Source organism: Trichinella spiralis, assembly GCF_000181795.1.
Source record: "Trichinella spiralis strain ISS 195 chromosome Unknown Scfld5, whole genome shotgun sequence".
NCBI lineage: Eukaryota > Metazoa > Nematoda > Enoplea > Trichinellida > Trichinellidae > Trichinella > Trichinella spiralis.
In genome coordinates, this window is record NW_003526944.1 from 4,133,754 (window position 1) to 4,147,345 (window position 13,592).

General features: G+C 30.7%; 3 protein-coding genes across 3 annotated transcripts; 2 read left to right on the forward strand and 1 right to left on the reverse strand.

Annotated features, from left to right (window-relative positions):
• The first annotated feature begins 6,046 nt into the window (after positions 1-6,046).
• Positions 6,047-7,543, forward strand: Tsp_08417 (hypothetical protein). Its single transcript, XM_003375376.1, has 6 exons — positions 6,047-6,132; positions 6,358-6,426; positions 6,588-6,599; positions 6,826-6,850; positions 7,069-7,240; positions 7,443-7,543. The coding sequence occupies exons 1-6, from the start codon at positions 6,047-6,049 to the stop codon at positions 7,541-7,543; spliced, it is 465 nt and encodes a 154-aa protein (XP_003375424.1).
• A 70-nt stretch (positions 7,544-7,613) lies between these two features.
• On the reverse strand, positions 7,614-8,327 carry Tsp_08418 (putative transposase). Its single transcript, XM_003375377.1, has 3 exons — positions 8,202-8,327; positions 7,850-7,960; positions 7,614-7,793 (listed from the first exon to the last, which is right to left on the reverse strand). The coding sequence occupies exons 1-3, from the start codon at positions 8,325-8,327 to the stop codon at positions 7,614-7,616; spliced, it is 417 nt and encodes a 138-aa protein (XP_003375425.1).
• A 3,475-nt stretch (positions 8,328-11,802) lies between these two features.
• On the forward strand, positions 11,803-12,972 carry Tsp_08419 (conserved hypothetical protein). The gene is made up of 5 exons (XM_003375378.1): positions 11,803-11,829; positions 11,908-12,020; positions 12,162-12,241; positions 12,494-12,538; positions 12,920-12,972. The coding sequence occupies exons 1-5, from the start codon at positions 11,803-11,805 to the stop codon at positions 12,970-12,972; spliced, it is 318 nt and encodes a 105-aa protein (XP_003375426.1).
• The last annotated feature ends 620 nt before the right edge of the window (positions 12,973-13,592 follow it).

Sequence of the window (13,592 nt, forward strand, 5' to 3'; positions counted from 1 at the left end):
AAAAATCCAAATAAAATATACAGTTAAGGAACCAATAAAGGTATAAAAAAAATAAAAGTTTTAAATGAATGGGTTTTTAAAAAATAAAAAATGAAAAAGAATCTGCTTTGGAAAAGGATTTAAAAACAAAACTAAATGTAAAATATAAAAAAGAAAAACAAAAATTATAAAATAAAATCAAAAATTATTTCGACACGTGAAAGCAGTTGCATACATAAATTTTGCTGCGTGAAAGACCAAGTACTGCATTAATTCAAAACTCAGCCATGTAGGTTGGTCGTTAACTTAATTACAACTATGGGATAACTTCGCCCTTTCGAAGTATCCCAATCCCAGACCTACAGAATTGGGGTCCCAGGAACTTTGTCTTCTCTTGCTCTGCTTCGTGTGGTCCTCGATCTGCTTCGTGTGGTCCTCGATCTGCCTCGTGTCGTCCTCGATCCGCTTCGTGTCGTCCTCGATCTGCCTCGTGTGGTCCGCGTTTTCACTTTTTCTTCACATCTGTAAAAATGATAAACATTAAATTATCAATATTGTCGCTTTATTACATATAAAAATTCAGAATTTGAAAACTGAATTTTAAAAGCGATGATGTTTCTCAATTTCTATGAAAGATACCTTTAACAAAATTAGCATACCACGTTTTGAAAAAATGTAGCAGCCAGAAAAATTGAAAGCTACTGAGCAACGAAAATCTAATTTCAGTAGATGCTGAACGCTGTAATAAACTCAGAGAACGTTTAACGACGATACTGCTTGCCACGTAGGTCAAGCAAACAAGCGCACTATTATTGATGATAAGGCAATTTTCAAACGACCCTTATTTGCATAAAGCTACGCTAGAAACTACCGTTTCGGTGCATTGGAAAAACTTATCGTTGATGAATTCTAAGCTAACTCTGGCGTAATCGAAATTATAAACATTCATGTACAGAAAAACATTAATATAGTCGATGGGCAGTGTTAAATTACATTTATTTCAACTGATTTGAAAAAAAGAGCTTAAATTCATCTAATGTGGACTATTTTGAAATTTAGAATTGAAAAAATAAATACAACTTACTGAAATAAATGCCATCACAGCTTTCATGTAAATCATGTATTGAGACGCAGATGATTTAATTTGAAGAAATAAAACCATAAAAACAAAAAACAAAGCCACTTTCATTGTTATTCCATGATCTCCATCACAAGGAAAAAGTCATTGCGCACTCGCACCGCACACCGTACGCCAACAATCACTGAAACTAAGGTCACGTCAACCTACGTATAGCAGTGGAATAAAAATTTGCATACATTTTCTGATAAACAAGTCCTACTGTGGCGACTTTGAAGTACGTTGAGCAAACAAAAATTTTCACGACTTTTAATCGAAAATCACACCAAAATGATTATATGATCTGCCACTTTACAAAAATACTTATTACGTTCTTCTTGACTATGAGATACCATTGAATTGCTCAAAAAAGCAAATTACACGAAGTTTTTTGCATGTATTAAAAGTTCAGGCTAGTGGTGAGCAATGGCTGCAAAGTAAACAAACGTCGACTTGTTTACCAGAATTTTCATGCAAATTTTTGACCGTGTTGGTTTGCTTTGCAACTGTGGCTCACCACTAGCCTGAATAGCAAATATATCTATAAAATTTTGTTTAAATTGCTTTTTTGCCACTTTAGTGGTATCTGGTAGTCGCAAAGAACATAATAATTATTATTGTAAAGTTCTAACTCATATAATCATTTTGATCTGATTTTAGATTAAAAGTGATGAAAATTTTCGTTTGCTTAATGTACTGCAAGGTAGCTGGAGTAGAACTTGTTTACCAGAAAATGTATGCAAATTTTTACTCCATTGCTATACGTAGGCTAACGTGGCTTTTGTTTCGATAGTTCGATGTGACGTACGGTGTGCGGTGCGTGTGTTGGCGTTCTCCATACGATGACGGGCGAAGAATATCATTAAAAATGGCTTTGTTTTTTATTTAGTATAACATTACTTCATTGAATTAAATCTTCTACATTTAGATACACAAGAATAGAAGATGGATGTGAACGGTGGAGGTACGTTGATAAATTTGGCAAGTCTATTTTGTTTGCTTCCAGCCATCATGACTGAATTGTAATTGTTTTATTCATTTTGGAAATTGAATAAATTAAATGAAATTAATGTAATTAATGAATTTGAATTAGTAATAGTAATGAAATTAATGTTTGCTGTAAATTAATATTATGCATAACATGGAGTGTAATCAAACAAATAAAAAGTGTAAGGGTGACCTATAAAACTATGAAATAGTTTTAGTAAGAAACGCATTTATTCATTTTCATCTTGCATATTTCATATTGCTATGTAAATGTCATCTAATATTGAGAGGAAAAAACTTTTACTATGGGCTGATTTTCCCTTGTAGAATTTTTTCCCAATTTTAAATAGTACATTAGTCAGCATTCAATTTTTTAAAACATTTCGATGTTTTAGTTTTTTCTTTGCATTCTATTTTCATAAAAAGTTTTATGATATTAATCATTTCAAACATAAAAGACAGGAATTGTAAAATATGTAAATTGTAATTATTTTAAAAAATTGTCAACAAATAGATAGAAAATAAAAAGTAAATGAGAATAAGAAATTGTACTCTTAATTATAAAATATCAATAATATTCTATTCAACTTTCGCTTGTTCGTATTCCACTTTTGGTTGATGTACCGATTCCAGTACTTATCTGACGACTGGATGGCAAATTTGTTATTTAAAATCTAGAAAGAGCAGTGGACACTAAACTTTTAAACTTTTCACAAAAACTTCGTACAGAAAATAGCAGAAATCTTGTATGTTAATTTAAAAAATTAAATATTTCCGTGCTGCATGTAAATTTAGATATTTATTGTAAATTTTTTGCTAAATATTTCCTTTTTAAATGTTGTATTCAAACGCGTTGATTAAAAGTAAACGATAAACAGCGATAATATTGTTTAAACGTTGTTATAAATATAATTATTGTTTAATAATAATTGGCAGTGGAAACGTCCGCTTGTTCGTATTCCATTGGTGGTTGATTTGCCGGTTTGTGCACTCTTACAAAGTGAACAATACAATGGGCAGCGTCGTGAGACGGAAAATGGCTGCTATGCCATGTGACGTTGATGCATTGTTCAATGTAACGTCATTAAATGACACTTTTACAACATATCAATTAGGCTTAATTCAGAGCAGCAAATACCACAGACAATAATTAAATGTGATATTTTTATTTTTGTGTCGCGTGTGAATTTCAATTCTGATTTTGATTATGAAATTAACATTTTGATAAATATTTATGTTTTGAAGATGTTTAATTCAAAGAAATGAATTAAAAATGAAAAATAAATGGCAATTATAATTATAATGTTTAATTGTTATTATAAATATAATTATTATTTCATAATAATTGGCAGTGGAAACGTCCGCTTGTTCGTATTCCACTAGTGGTAGATCAAAGCGTTTGGTTTCGTATGATAATCAGATAAAAAATAAAAAAGTATTATATTCAGAAGTTTTTATCTTGTTTATTTATTGTTATTTTCTTATTTTCAGTTTTTTCTTTAAGTCAGTGGTTCTTGAAGTGTGAGTTGCCACCCACCAGTGGGTCGTGAACAGTTTTTGGGTGGGTCGCATGAAATATTAAAATACGGGAGTAGTCTTCATTTTTGTCAGGAGAGTTTTACTCATCGAAAATTGCTGGGTGAAAAACTAAGCTATGATTCATTTACTGATAACTTGAAAATCACTATTTCTATCCGGCTTCTCACAGCACGCAGATGTTGTCCGTACCGGCATATCCACAAAAGCAGATGGAGAATTAATCGATTTGTCTGAAGATTCTTCGTTTAAATTCAGCTTTGATCGTAAAACAACACACTTTTAGCAATCAGTTTAAAGCACATATCCAACTCTTTCCACCGCAGCATTAAAAGTATGAAATTGGATTTTCAGCAATGAATGGAATTAAAAGCAAATTTAGAAATAAGCCATAATTATCCTACATATTGCAACTCAAGCTAATGCATGTTAGTGTGGACGTCGAAGAAATCATCAGTCAAAGCAGAAAACGTGCCTACTGTTCGCATACACATCATTATGCATTTGACAAATAAATTTATACATTATAATTAGGCGTATTCATTTAAAAATTTAAAGTATTAAACTAATATTTTTTTATTTAACCCCTCTTGCCTTTTAAAATATGTATTGGAAGCTGGTGGGTCGCGAAAAATTGCGGTTTTCGAAAGTGGTTCGCAGCCCAGAAAAGTTTGACAACCATTGCATTAAGTAACTCATATTAGCAACATGTTCATTTAATATTCATTATGTTCTCATTCTCATTCGTTATCATGTTTTATACTGTGTGTGCATGTGGTTTATTGCATAAATAATATTGCTTATCTGATGGTGAATAACTTCAAAATAAGCAGAAAACAAAAATAGCATTCTACTGTAGACGGAATATTTGATGTCAAAGAGATTTCTGTAGAATACAGTAAGAAAAAATAGCACTGAGAGTGAAGAAGAGAAAATATAAAATTGTTTAGAATTCATTTAAATTTTCCCGAATGATGTTTAAGCAAATTAAAAATAAATAAGTTACTTGTGTTTCATTGTAATCCAAGTCACTTTTCTGATCACTGTTTTGAACATTGTCAAAAATGTGAAAAATGGACAACTTGAAAATCATAAACATTGAGCAGATGCGAAGAAATTACAAAGGGCGTAATGCGACGTTTCAAATCCTCAACAGTTCTACATAGTAGTGGAGGTTATTCAAATTTTCTCTCTGAGAAACTGCAGGTAGGCCATAGACGACAGTTCTAGAAAGTAATAGACGAGGAATATGATTTTATTCAATATCCACAAAATGTCGCTTTGGTTGCACATAATTGAAAAATATTTGTGCGTTAATGCATTCCATAATCACAGAACCTGTTAATAATGAATATATTGTTATGTTTATGCTAAGTGTTTCTTATTTTTACGATTCAGTTGACTTTATATTCGTAATTTAATGAGATAATTATTTCATTGTTGGAGTATGTTAATGTTATAATTATAGAAGACTTTTTTTAACATTTATAACATAATTATTTTATAGAACACAGAATCGCACCCATAGATAGGAAAAGAAGCAGCTGAAATATGGAAAAAAGAAAAATGACTATAAAATTAAGTTAAATTATATTTGAAAAATAAGATCATAGAAATATAATTAATAATTGAAAATGTCATAATATACAGTATGTGAATTGCCAAATCACCGATAAGAAGCTTGAGGAATAATAGGCCAATCAGAGAAAGGTAAACGTTGTATCCATAGTTATTATTTTATTTCGATGATGTGCAATTAGCGGTGGCGATGCGTAACTAAACTACAAGTGAAGAAACCCTATTCAGGTAAAAATTTAATATAGAAACTTATTTTTCTGATGTTTTTCTCTGATGTGATCTTCTCTGATCTTCTGATATTTTAAAACAAAATTCTCAGTTTTGTACAGTTAGTGTAGTTGTTTGAAAAATTTATATTTTTACTTGTTATTTTGCGAATAAGTGTAAATTTAACAGAAGAATAGGGTAAACAAATCGAATAATACTAAGCACACAGTATTCACTAATATGCAGATGGGAGAAATATCACATTTCATGCAGAGAGATTATTATCACTTTGTGTTGTTATTTTATAAATTTTACATCATCAGAGAGATTAGGCAAATTACATTTTTTGTGTGGTTAAATTTGCTTTTGAGCGCAGGAAACCAGTGTGCTTATATTTTGGTGTAAAGCTGTTTGGGATAAGTTCCATTTATGTAGGTCATTTCTGAATTTTAAAATAGTCCTCTTCATTTGCTGAATTTAATATGGCATCTGAACAATTTTTTCAAATCACTGGAAATATGTTTCACGTAAGCCTTCTCGATTAGTGTAATTTCTATTATTTCTGTTACGTGAGCCTCAGATTCGAATTCATCATCGAGACTAATTTCTAATGCACTGAAAACCGGTTTCTAACGCTGCACTATGCAAATATCGATCGCCATAAATGATGCCTTATCATCAGTATGGGTGCGCTTGTTTGTTTTACTTACGTGGCAAGTGGTAGCGTTGTTTAACGTTCTCTGACTTCATTACAGCGTTAAGTAGCTGCTGAAGTCCCTTTCAGAATTACTGACAAGTATTCCACTTTTTCTGATTGTTATTTTTTTAAAAACTTTGTATACTCATTTTATAAGCAATTACTTTTTAATTAGAATGCAGTTAATTATTATATTTGTGTTGACTCTACATTGTGATAATGTGAGAACAGTTTTGATTTAATATCATTATTGCAGGTATAAAAAACTGAGCAAAGAAAAAGTGAAAGCGCGGACGACACGAAGCAGAACAAAAGAAGACAAGAGGTAAATGCGATTTCTTCTGTTTGCTGATTCTGTGAAGCAGGGGATAAAGATACTTCGAAAGGGTGAAGTTATTCCGTAGTTCAATTGAATTACCCAAGTTTGTAATATGTAATATATGAGTAAGATATTTTTCACTGTTAAACTATAATTTTTGTTTTAAGGATTAAGATTAGGTAAGACTTCACATTTAGGAAGATTGAAAGTTTATTAAATTTATCATCAATTTATATTATTTTTGCAAATTTCGCATCATCAGAGACATTTGGTAAATTACATTTTTTGTTTGACTAACTTTGTTTGTCAGCGAACGCATCCAGTGTGCTTATATTTTAGTGAAAAGATTTTGCGATGAGTTCCATTTATGGAGGTCATTTTTGAATTTTCAAATGTCAAATTCAGACGTGCGGACGCGTGTTATGACAGAGTTAATTTTGTTTTGTTATGGGGTTCTTTCCTATAGTTTACATTTTGGCTGAATTTTAAATGTCAAGGTCATTTCTGAATTTTTACATAGTCTTCACTGGGTAACTTTTTCAAATAAATTGAAATAAGTTTCATCTAATGCTATGCATTCGCTAGATCAGCAGTTCGCTGTGCAAGAGGTTTCAATGTCTCTAATTACATGGCGTTAGGTTAGAATAGATTCCGCGTCGAGAAAATTTTCCAATCAACTCAATCCGGTTTCTAGCGCAGCTTTATGCAAATAAGGGTCGTTTGAAAATTGCCTTATCATCAATCAGTAATGGTGCACTTGTTTGGTTTACGTGGCAAGTAGCAGCATCGTCAAACGTTCTCTGTTTCTATTTTGGCGTTAGTAACTACTGAAGTCCTTTTTAATTGTTGAAAGTATTCCATTTTTTTCGTTCTTTTACTTGTTTTCAAAATTCTCTATATATAATCATTTAGCTAACGATATCTTTCATTGAAAATCAGTTACTTCTTTTTTCAAAATTCTTTGTTCAATTTCTCACTTTCACTACGTGATAAAGCGAAAAAATTATTGATTTAACCTTCAGCATGCTTACAGATATGGTCAATGAAGAATGAAAAAATGAAAACGTGGACCACACGAGGCAGATCGAGGACGACACGAAGCAGACCGTCAGCAGCGAAGTGATGAAGCTCAAAGAAAATACCACTCTTCGCTGAGGCGGCAGCGTTGTCACTCTCTACTCAACAGAGCAGACTTACAACCTTTCCATCACTACACAACAGCATGCCTGCCAGTCAGTTGAAGTTGCAGATGATGTATGTCTAAACGATTGGAATCGTTGTTCAAAAAGTCCAATAACGAGGCAGAAATTTACAACGTCAGCTGTCCAAGAAGTGAGAAGCACATCCGCTTCGTTGCTTGCTTCGTTTCTATGCTATGATGCTTAATGTTGCATTTGGAATTTCAAAGAAAATCTACCAACCAATTAACCAACCACCCAATCAGCCAATGACGTCGATTCAGCTTAGTGCACTTTTTGATTTGTCCACTGCGAAACTCGCGAAAAAATTTCCACCACCTCTCAGCATACAAACATTCTTTCTTTCAACATTAAATAAAACCTTATATTAGTTCATTTTTTATTGTGTAAATTTCGACTTATGTCATTGGTATTTTGTTAAAATTATTCACTATTAATTTATGCTAATATGGTTTTTTATTCAGCTAATAAAACAAAAATAAATAAATTATGAATTATACCAATATTGATGAACCGAGACACGCTAATATTGCACAAATAGCTTTTCAACGATTTCCAAATATTCTTCACGCAAATTTCTACTTGATCGGTTGATGGTAATTTTTCTTCTCCACCAAAATTTGCCCGTTCGTCCTCCTCCAAATCTTTTCTTTCTGCACCAGTTTCCAAATGGAACCGTGTATATATTTCTTTGAACCTTTTTTTCATTTTTATCCCCTCCTATACTGTGTTTCTTCGCGCGAATCAAATACGCCATGGCTTCTGTCTTTCATTACCAATAGAAATGAACAACATAAAAATTTGCATACGAATTCAGTGTTGCTCAGAGTTTGATTTAAAATAATTTTAGGCTGATGGTGTACACATAGAGCAGAATTGAATGTTGAATACAAACAAATTTATCTGTAAATGATGAAAAGTTGGCAATTTCTTTGTAAGGTAGATTTTCTTATTGATACTGATGAAATTGATTGAAATTATTGACGAAAATAGATATTGAGAATGTTCATGTTTAACAACAGTTTGTTAAAGTGTTTAGATTTTATAGTATTTAAACATATTATGAACGAATTATTATTAAGAAGTGAAATACATAATTATGAAAATGAGCTTCTGCCTGAAGTTGAAATTTTCATATCCCATATTTTGTTCAGATGCTATGAGAATTTATTATTCAGAAGCAATTTGAATTCAGCGTTGAATATGAACCTTTTGCGCACACCATGCAAATCAGCGTTGTTTAAAAATCGTTTCTTGGGTAACACTTTTTGTTTATTCAACATATAACCGGTCCAACTGTGTTATATTTTATTGATTTTTTGAAGAACAAAATCGCGTAATATTTTTTCCAACGATCATGACTAAATTGTAATTTTTTTTTTCATTTCGATAATTGAATAAATTCAGTTTAATGAAATTCAATTATTGTAAGTTAATATTATCGATGACATGGAGTGTAGTGATATAAATTAAAAGTATAAAGATGATTTATAAAACTATGGAACCTTTTTTTGTATGAAATGCATTTATTCATTTTCATTTTGCATATTTTATAACACGATGTGAACAATGTCATGTAATATTGAGAGAAAATAATTTTCACTATTGGCTGATTTTCGCTGATGGAATTTTCTCCCAAATTTTATACAATACTTTAATTATAACTGAAATGAATTACAGCAATAATAATATTAGTCAGCAACACGTATGTAAATTTTTTACAAACATTTCGATATTTTAGTTTTTATATTTTCACTCTGTTGTTCATAAAAAGCCTTATCAAAAGCAAAACTGTGTTTTTGTGATAATAATAATTTCAAATATGAAAGAAAGGAATTGTAATATATCTAAATAGTAATTATTTAAATAAAAATATAAAATTCTAAACAAATAGATTTGAAATAGAATATTAATTGGTAATAATAATTTGCATAGTATTAATTATAAATATAAAAAATATTTTATTGGAATCGGCAGTGGAGACGTCCGCATGTTCGTATTCCACTGATGGTTGTTGTGTTGGTTTGAGTATCGCCAGTGCTTATGGTTGCTATTATTGTAGTCTAAAAATAGCAATGAGCCGGAAGGCGATCAGCGTCATGGCTCGCAAATTGCCATGGATAGACGCTGAAAACTGTCTTATTCTCGAATGTTTCAGATAAATTTCATACAGATGATTGCAAAAATCATATATTTAAATAATGAAATGAAATAATTTTATTTTCATGCTGTACGTAAATTTAAATTTTCATTGTGCAATGAATTTTTTTAACATGGTGTTTCTTTTTTAAAGATCTTGTATTTGAGCAAATTTATTAAAAGTAAAAAATAAATGTCGCGAATAATATTCATTTTGCCTAATTATGAATATGAAAATTATTTCATCCCAAATGGCAGTCGAAATATACGCTTGTTGGTATTTCACTGGTCTTTGATTTGCTGGTTTGTGCATAATTGGTAGGTAGATATGCAGCTTTGTAATCAGATGGATCCGCTGCTGTTGTTTTTTTGTACAGTTATTTGATCTGCAAGTTTTTGCACAATTACAAAGTGAACATATTATCCGGCAACCAGTAGCCAATCTGCAAGCAGTACAGAATTGTCAGATTACTGTATATGGAGCGTATGTATTAAAAATGAAAAATAAATGGCCATAATAAAATAATATTTGGGGTTTATTATAAATAGAATGATTATTTCATAATCGTTGGCAGTGGTAACGTCCGCTTGTTCGTATTCCACTGTAGGTTGATTTGTTGGATTGTGCTCTCTTGTAATGAGGAACGTTTGCGCATTATCCATGCTAGATAATCAAAAGGGCTGGTTTGCAATATGAGGCCCAGGATACTGCAAAGTTAAAAATGATATGTATCTATCACCTTTTAACAGCATCTCAAATGTACAATACAGAACAGCAAATATCATAAGTTAATAATAAAATGCAATCGTTTTATTTTCATGAAGCATTCGAATTTAAATTATGCTTTTGATTCAGAAATTCATTTTTTGGCAAATGTTTCTTTTTTCAGAAATATTCTTTACTTCATTTGATTGTATTTCTTTTGCTTCAGTGTACGATGAAAACGATCGTCCATGAATTGAAAGAATCCAAATAATTTCGTTCCGGATTTGTTGAAATTGCAAAAATACTCATCATCCACTGTTTTCACTTATTTTATCTATATCTCGTCTACTTTGTTACATTGCTATTTTCAAATTTGCATATGTTGTGTGGCATTTTCATTTATAGTTGTGCATATAAATCAGGTTTGAACAGCAGATGTTACAACTGCTGGCAGCATTTTAGAAGCTTTGAAATGCTCAAATCAGGCAGTTTCCGTCTCCCGTTTTTATTTCGATTAGAAAATTCATTTTTTGATAAATATTTCTCTTTTGAATTAGTTGTATTCAAACATATGCATTAAAAATAAAAAATAAATGGCCATAATAAAATAATGTTTACTTTTTATTATAAATAGAAAAATTACTTATATAATGATTGGCAGTGGTAACGGCCGCTGGTTCGTATTCCACTGTAGGTTGATTTGCTGGATTGTGCTCTCTTGCAATAAGAGAATAAAGAATTTCGGAGTCCACATCATCAAGGGCTTGTCTGCTATATGAGGCCCTAAATGCTGGAAATCGAAATACTGAGTTTAGCCCGTTTCTTTTTTTCAGCATCATAAATGTACAATACAGAACAACAAATATCATAAGTTAATAATAAAATGCGATCGTTTTATTTTCACGAAGCATTCGAATTTAAATTATGCTTTTGAGTGTAAAATTCATTTTTTTAAAATATTTGTTTTTTTAAAATATTTTTTACTTCTTTTGATTGTTGTTTTTTTGTTTCAGTGTTACAATCATTCATAAATTGAAAGAATCTGTAAGAATCACAGTATTAAATTGTTCAAAATTATAGAATATTCAACATCCATTGTTTTGACTCATTTCTTTTTTACATCATCCACTTTATTACGTTGTGTGGTATTATTCATCAATTGCAAACTTTGCGAAACTTTACAACAATAATTATTACATTATTCCTGAACAATAAATTTCATTGAATTGCTCGAAAAAGTCATATTAGATGAAGTTTTGTATATATATTAAAAATTCACGCTAGTGGTGAGCTACAGCTGCAAAGTGAACAAACGTCAACTTGTTTACCAGAATTTTCATGCAAATTTTTGATCGTGGACTGGACGTAAATTTTCTGGTAAACAAGTCCTACTGTGGCTCCTCTGCAGTACGCTGTGTAAACAAATACTTTTACGACTTTCAGTATAAAACCCCACCGAAAAGTTCATATAAGTTGAAAATTTACAATATTAAATATTTTGTTCTTCTCGACTGGAGAAAACCATTGAATTCCTCAAGAAAAGCAATTCAAACGAAGTATTTTTTTTATAGATGCAATTATATCATCATTTTTCATCAAATCTTTTGATTATATCATCATTATCATCAAAAAACTGTTCATTTATATGCAGTTGAAGGTTGAAATTATTAATATTTTAACTTTTTTATTTTGCGCAGTTATCCTGGTAGTGTAACAGTAGAATTAGCTCAGTTTTTCAATTTACACTTTACATTTGCACATGGCGTTGAATTTCCATGTAAATTCAACTGATATAATATCACTAAGCGCCAATTTATTTCTGTTATTCATGTAAGAAAAATTATTGTTTTCCATACGATAAATTATTTAACATGATTATCATTTTATATTAATTTTACATTGTACATCATAAAAGAGTTTTTCTCTGGATAATTTTGTTTGTCAGAATGCGCAGCCATATACTTTTTATGTTTTTGCAATAAGTCTTATTTATGTAGGTCATTTTTGAATTTTCAAATCCCAAGTTAAGACATGCGGAGGCGTGTTTTGTCTAAGACAATGTTTATGTTATGGCGTATTTTTGTCAGATAGTTTATATTTTGACGTATAATTTGTCATTCTATTTGTCCTGTTTCCTCAAAGCATCATTATTTCTGGTTTTTTGCTAGTCAGCTTATAATATTAAATGAGCATGCATTTTATTTCTTATATTTATATTATTTCTAGTATTTAGAATATGCGTGATAATAAAGATCAAATGAGAGTTTCTGTAATAAGAAGTGTTTCTATATTTGGCAAAGCTACAATTAAATTTTCTTTTCAAACAGAATGCATTAGTTAAGTAAATAAACGCAATGAAACATATGCACTAGCCTTATTTATCAGCAGAAATGAATAAAATAAAAATTTGCATGCGAGGTCGTTCGCCTTATTGACTTATTGGAAATAATTTTAGTTTGGGGCCGTCCGTGGATAGACGCACTGCGTTTGGATTGGAAAATTAACTGAAGACCAATATCAAATGCCAAACATTAGATTTGATTTTTATTCATTACTGTTTTTTGGAATAATTTTTGAAAAATAATATTTCAATGAACATCCTAACAGTATGAACATCAACAATGAGAAGACGATGCATTTTGCCGTAAGTGGCAGTTTTTCATTTTTAAGTTGTAATCAATTAGCAGTGCAATTTAGAATCGATATTGAGCATAATTTCTCAATATATTCAATATGAAGAATTTTCAACATGAGATGATAAGTGACTTAACAAACGCCAAATTTCCGTACAATTAAGTGTGATTAAATACATCCTCTACGCATTGTTTATCTGTTCTTAAAATATGGCCTTTCGAAAATTACCTTTGCAGTAGCTAACATGCACTTTCAATTGACCATAAGCAAGCTTTTGCTCGCAAATTTTTCACTTGAAATTAGATTCATTTGAGCTACTTGGTTTTCTGACTTTAGAAAATTTTCAGACATGCATAAGTGTGTTTTGTCTAAGTCAATTTTGTTTTGTTATGGCGTTTTTTGTTACATAGTTTATATTTTGACTGAATTGTACATGTCAAGGTCATCCCTGAATTTTCAAATACTACTTTCCTTATTGGTGAAATTTAACAATG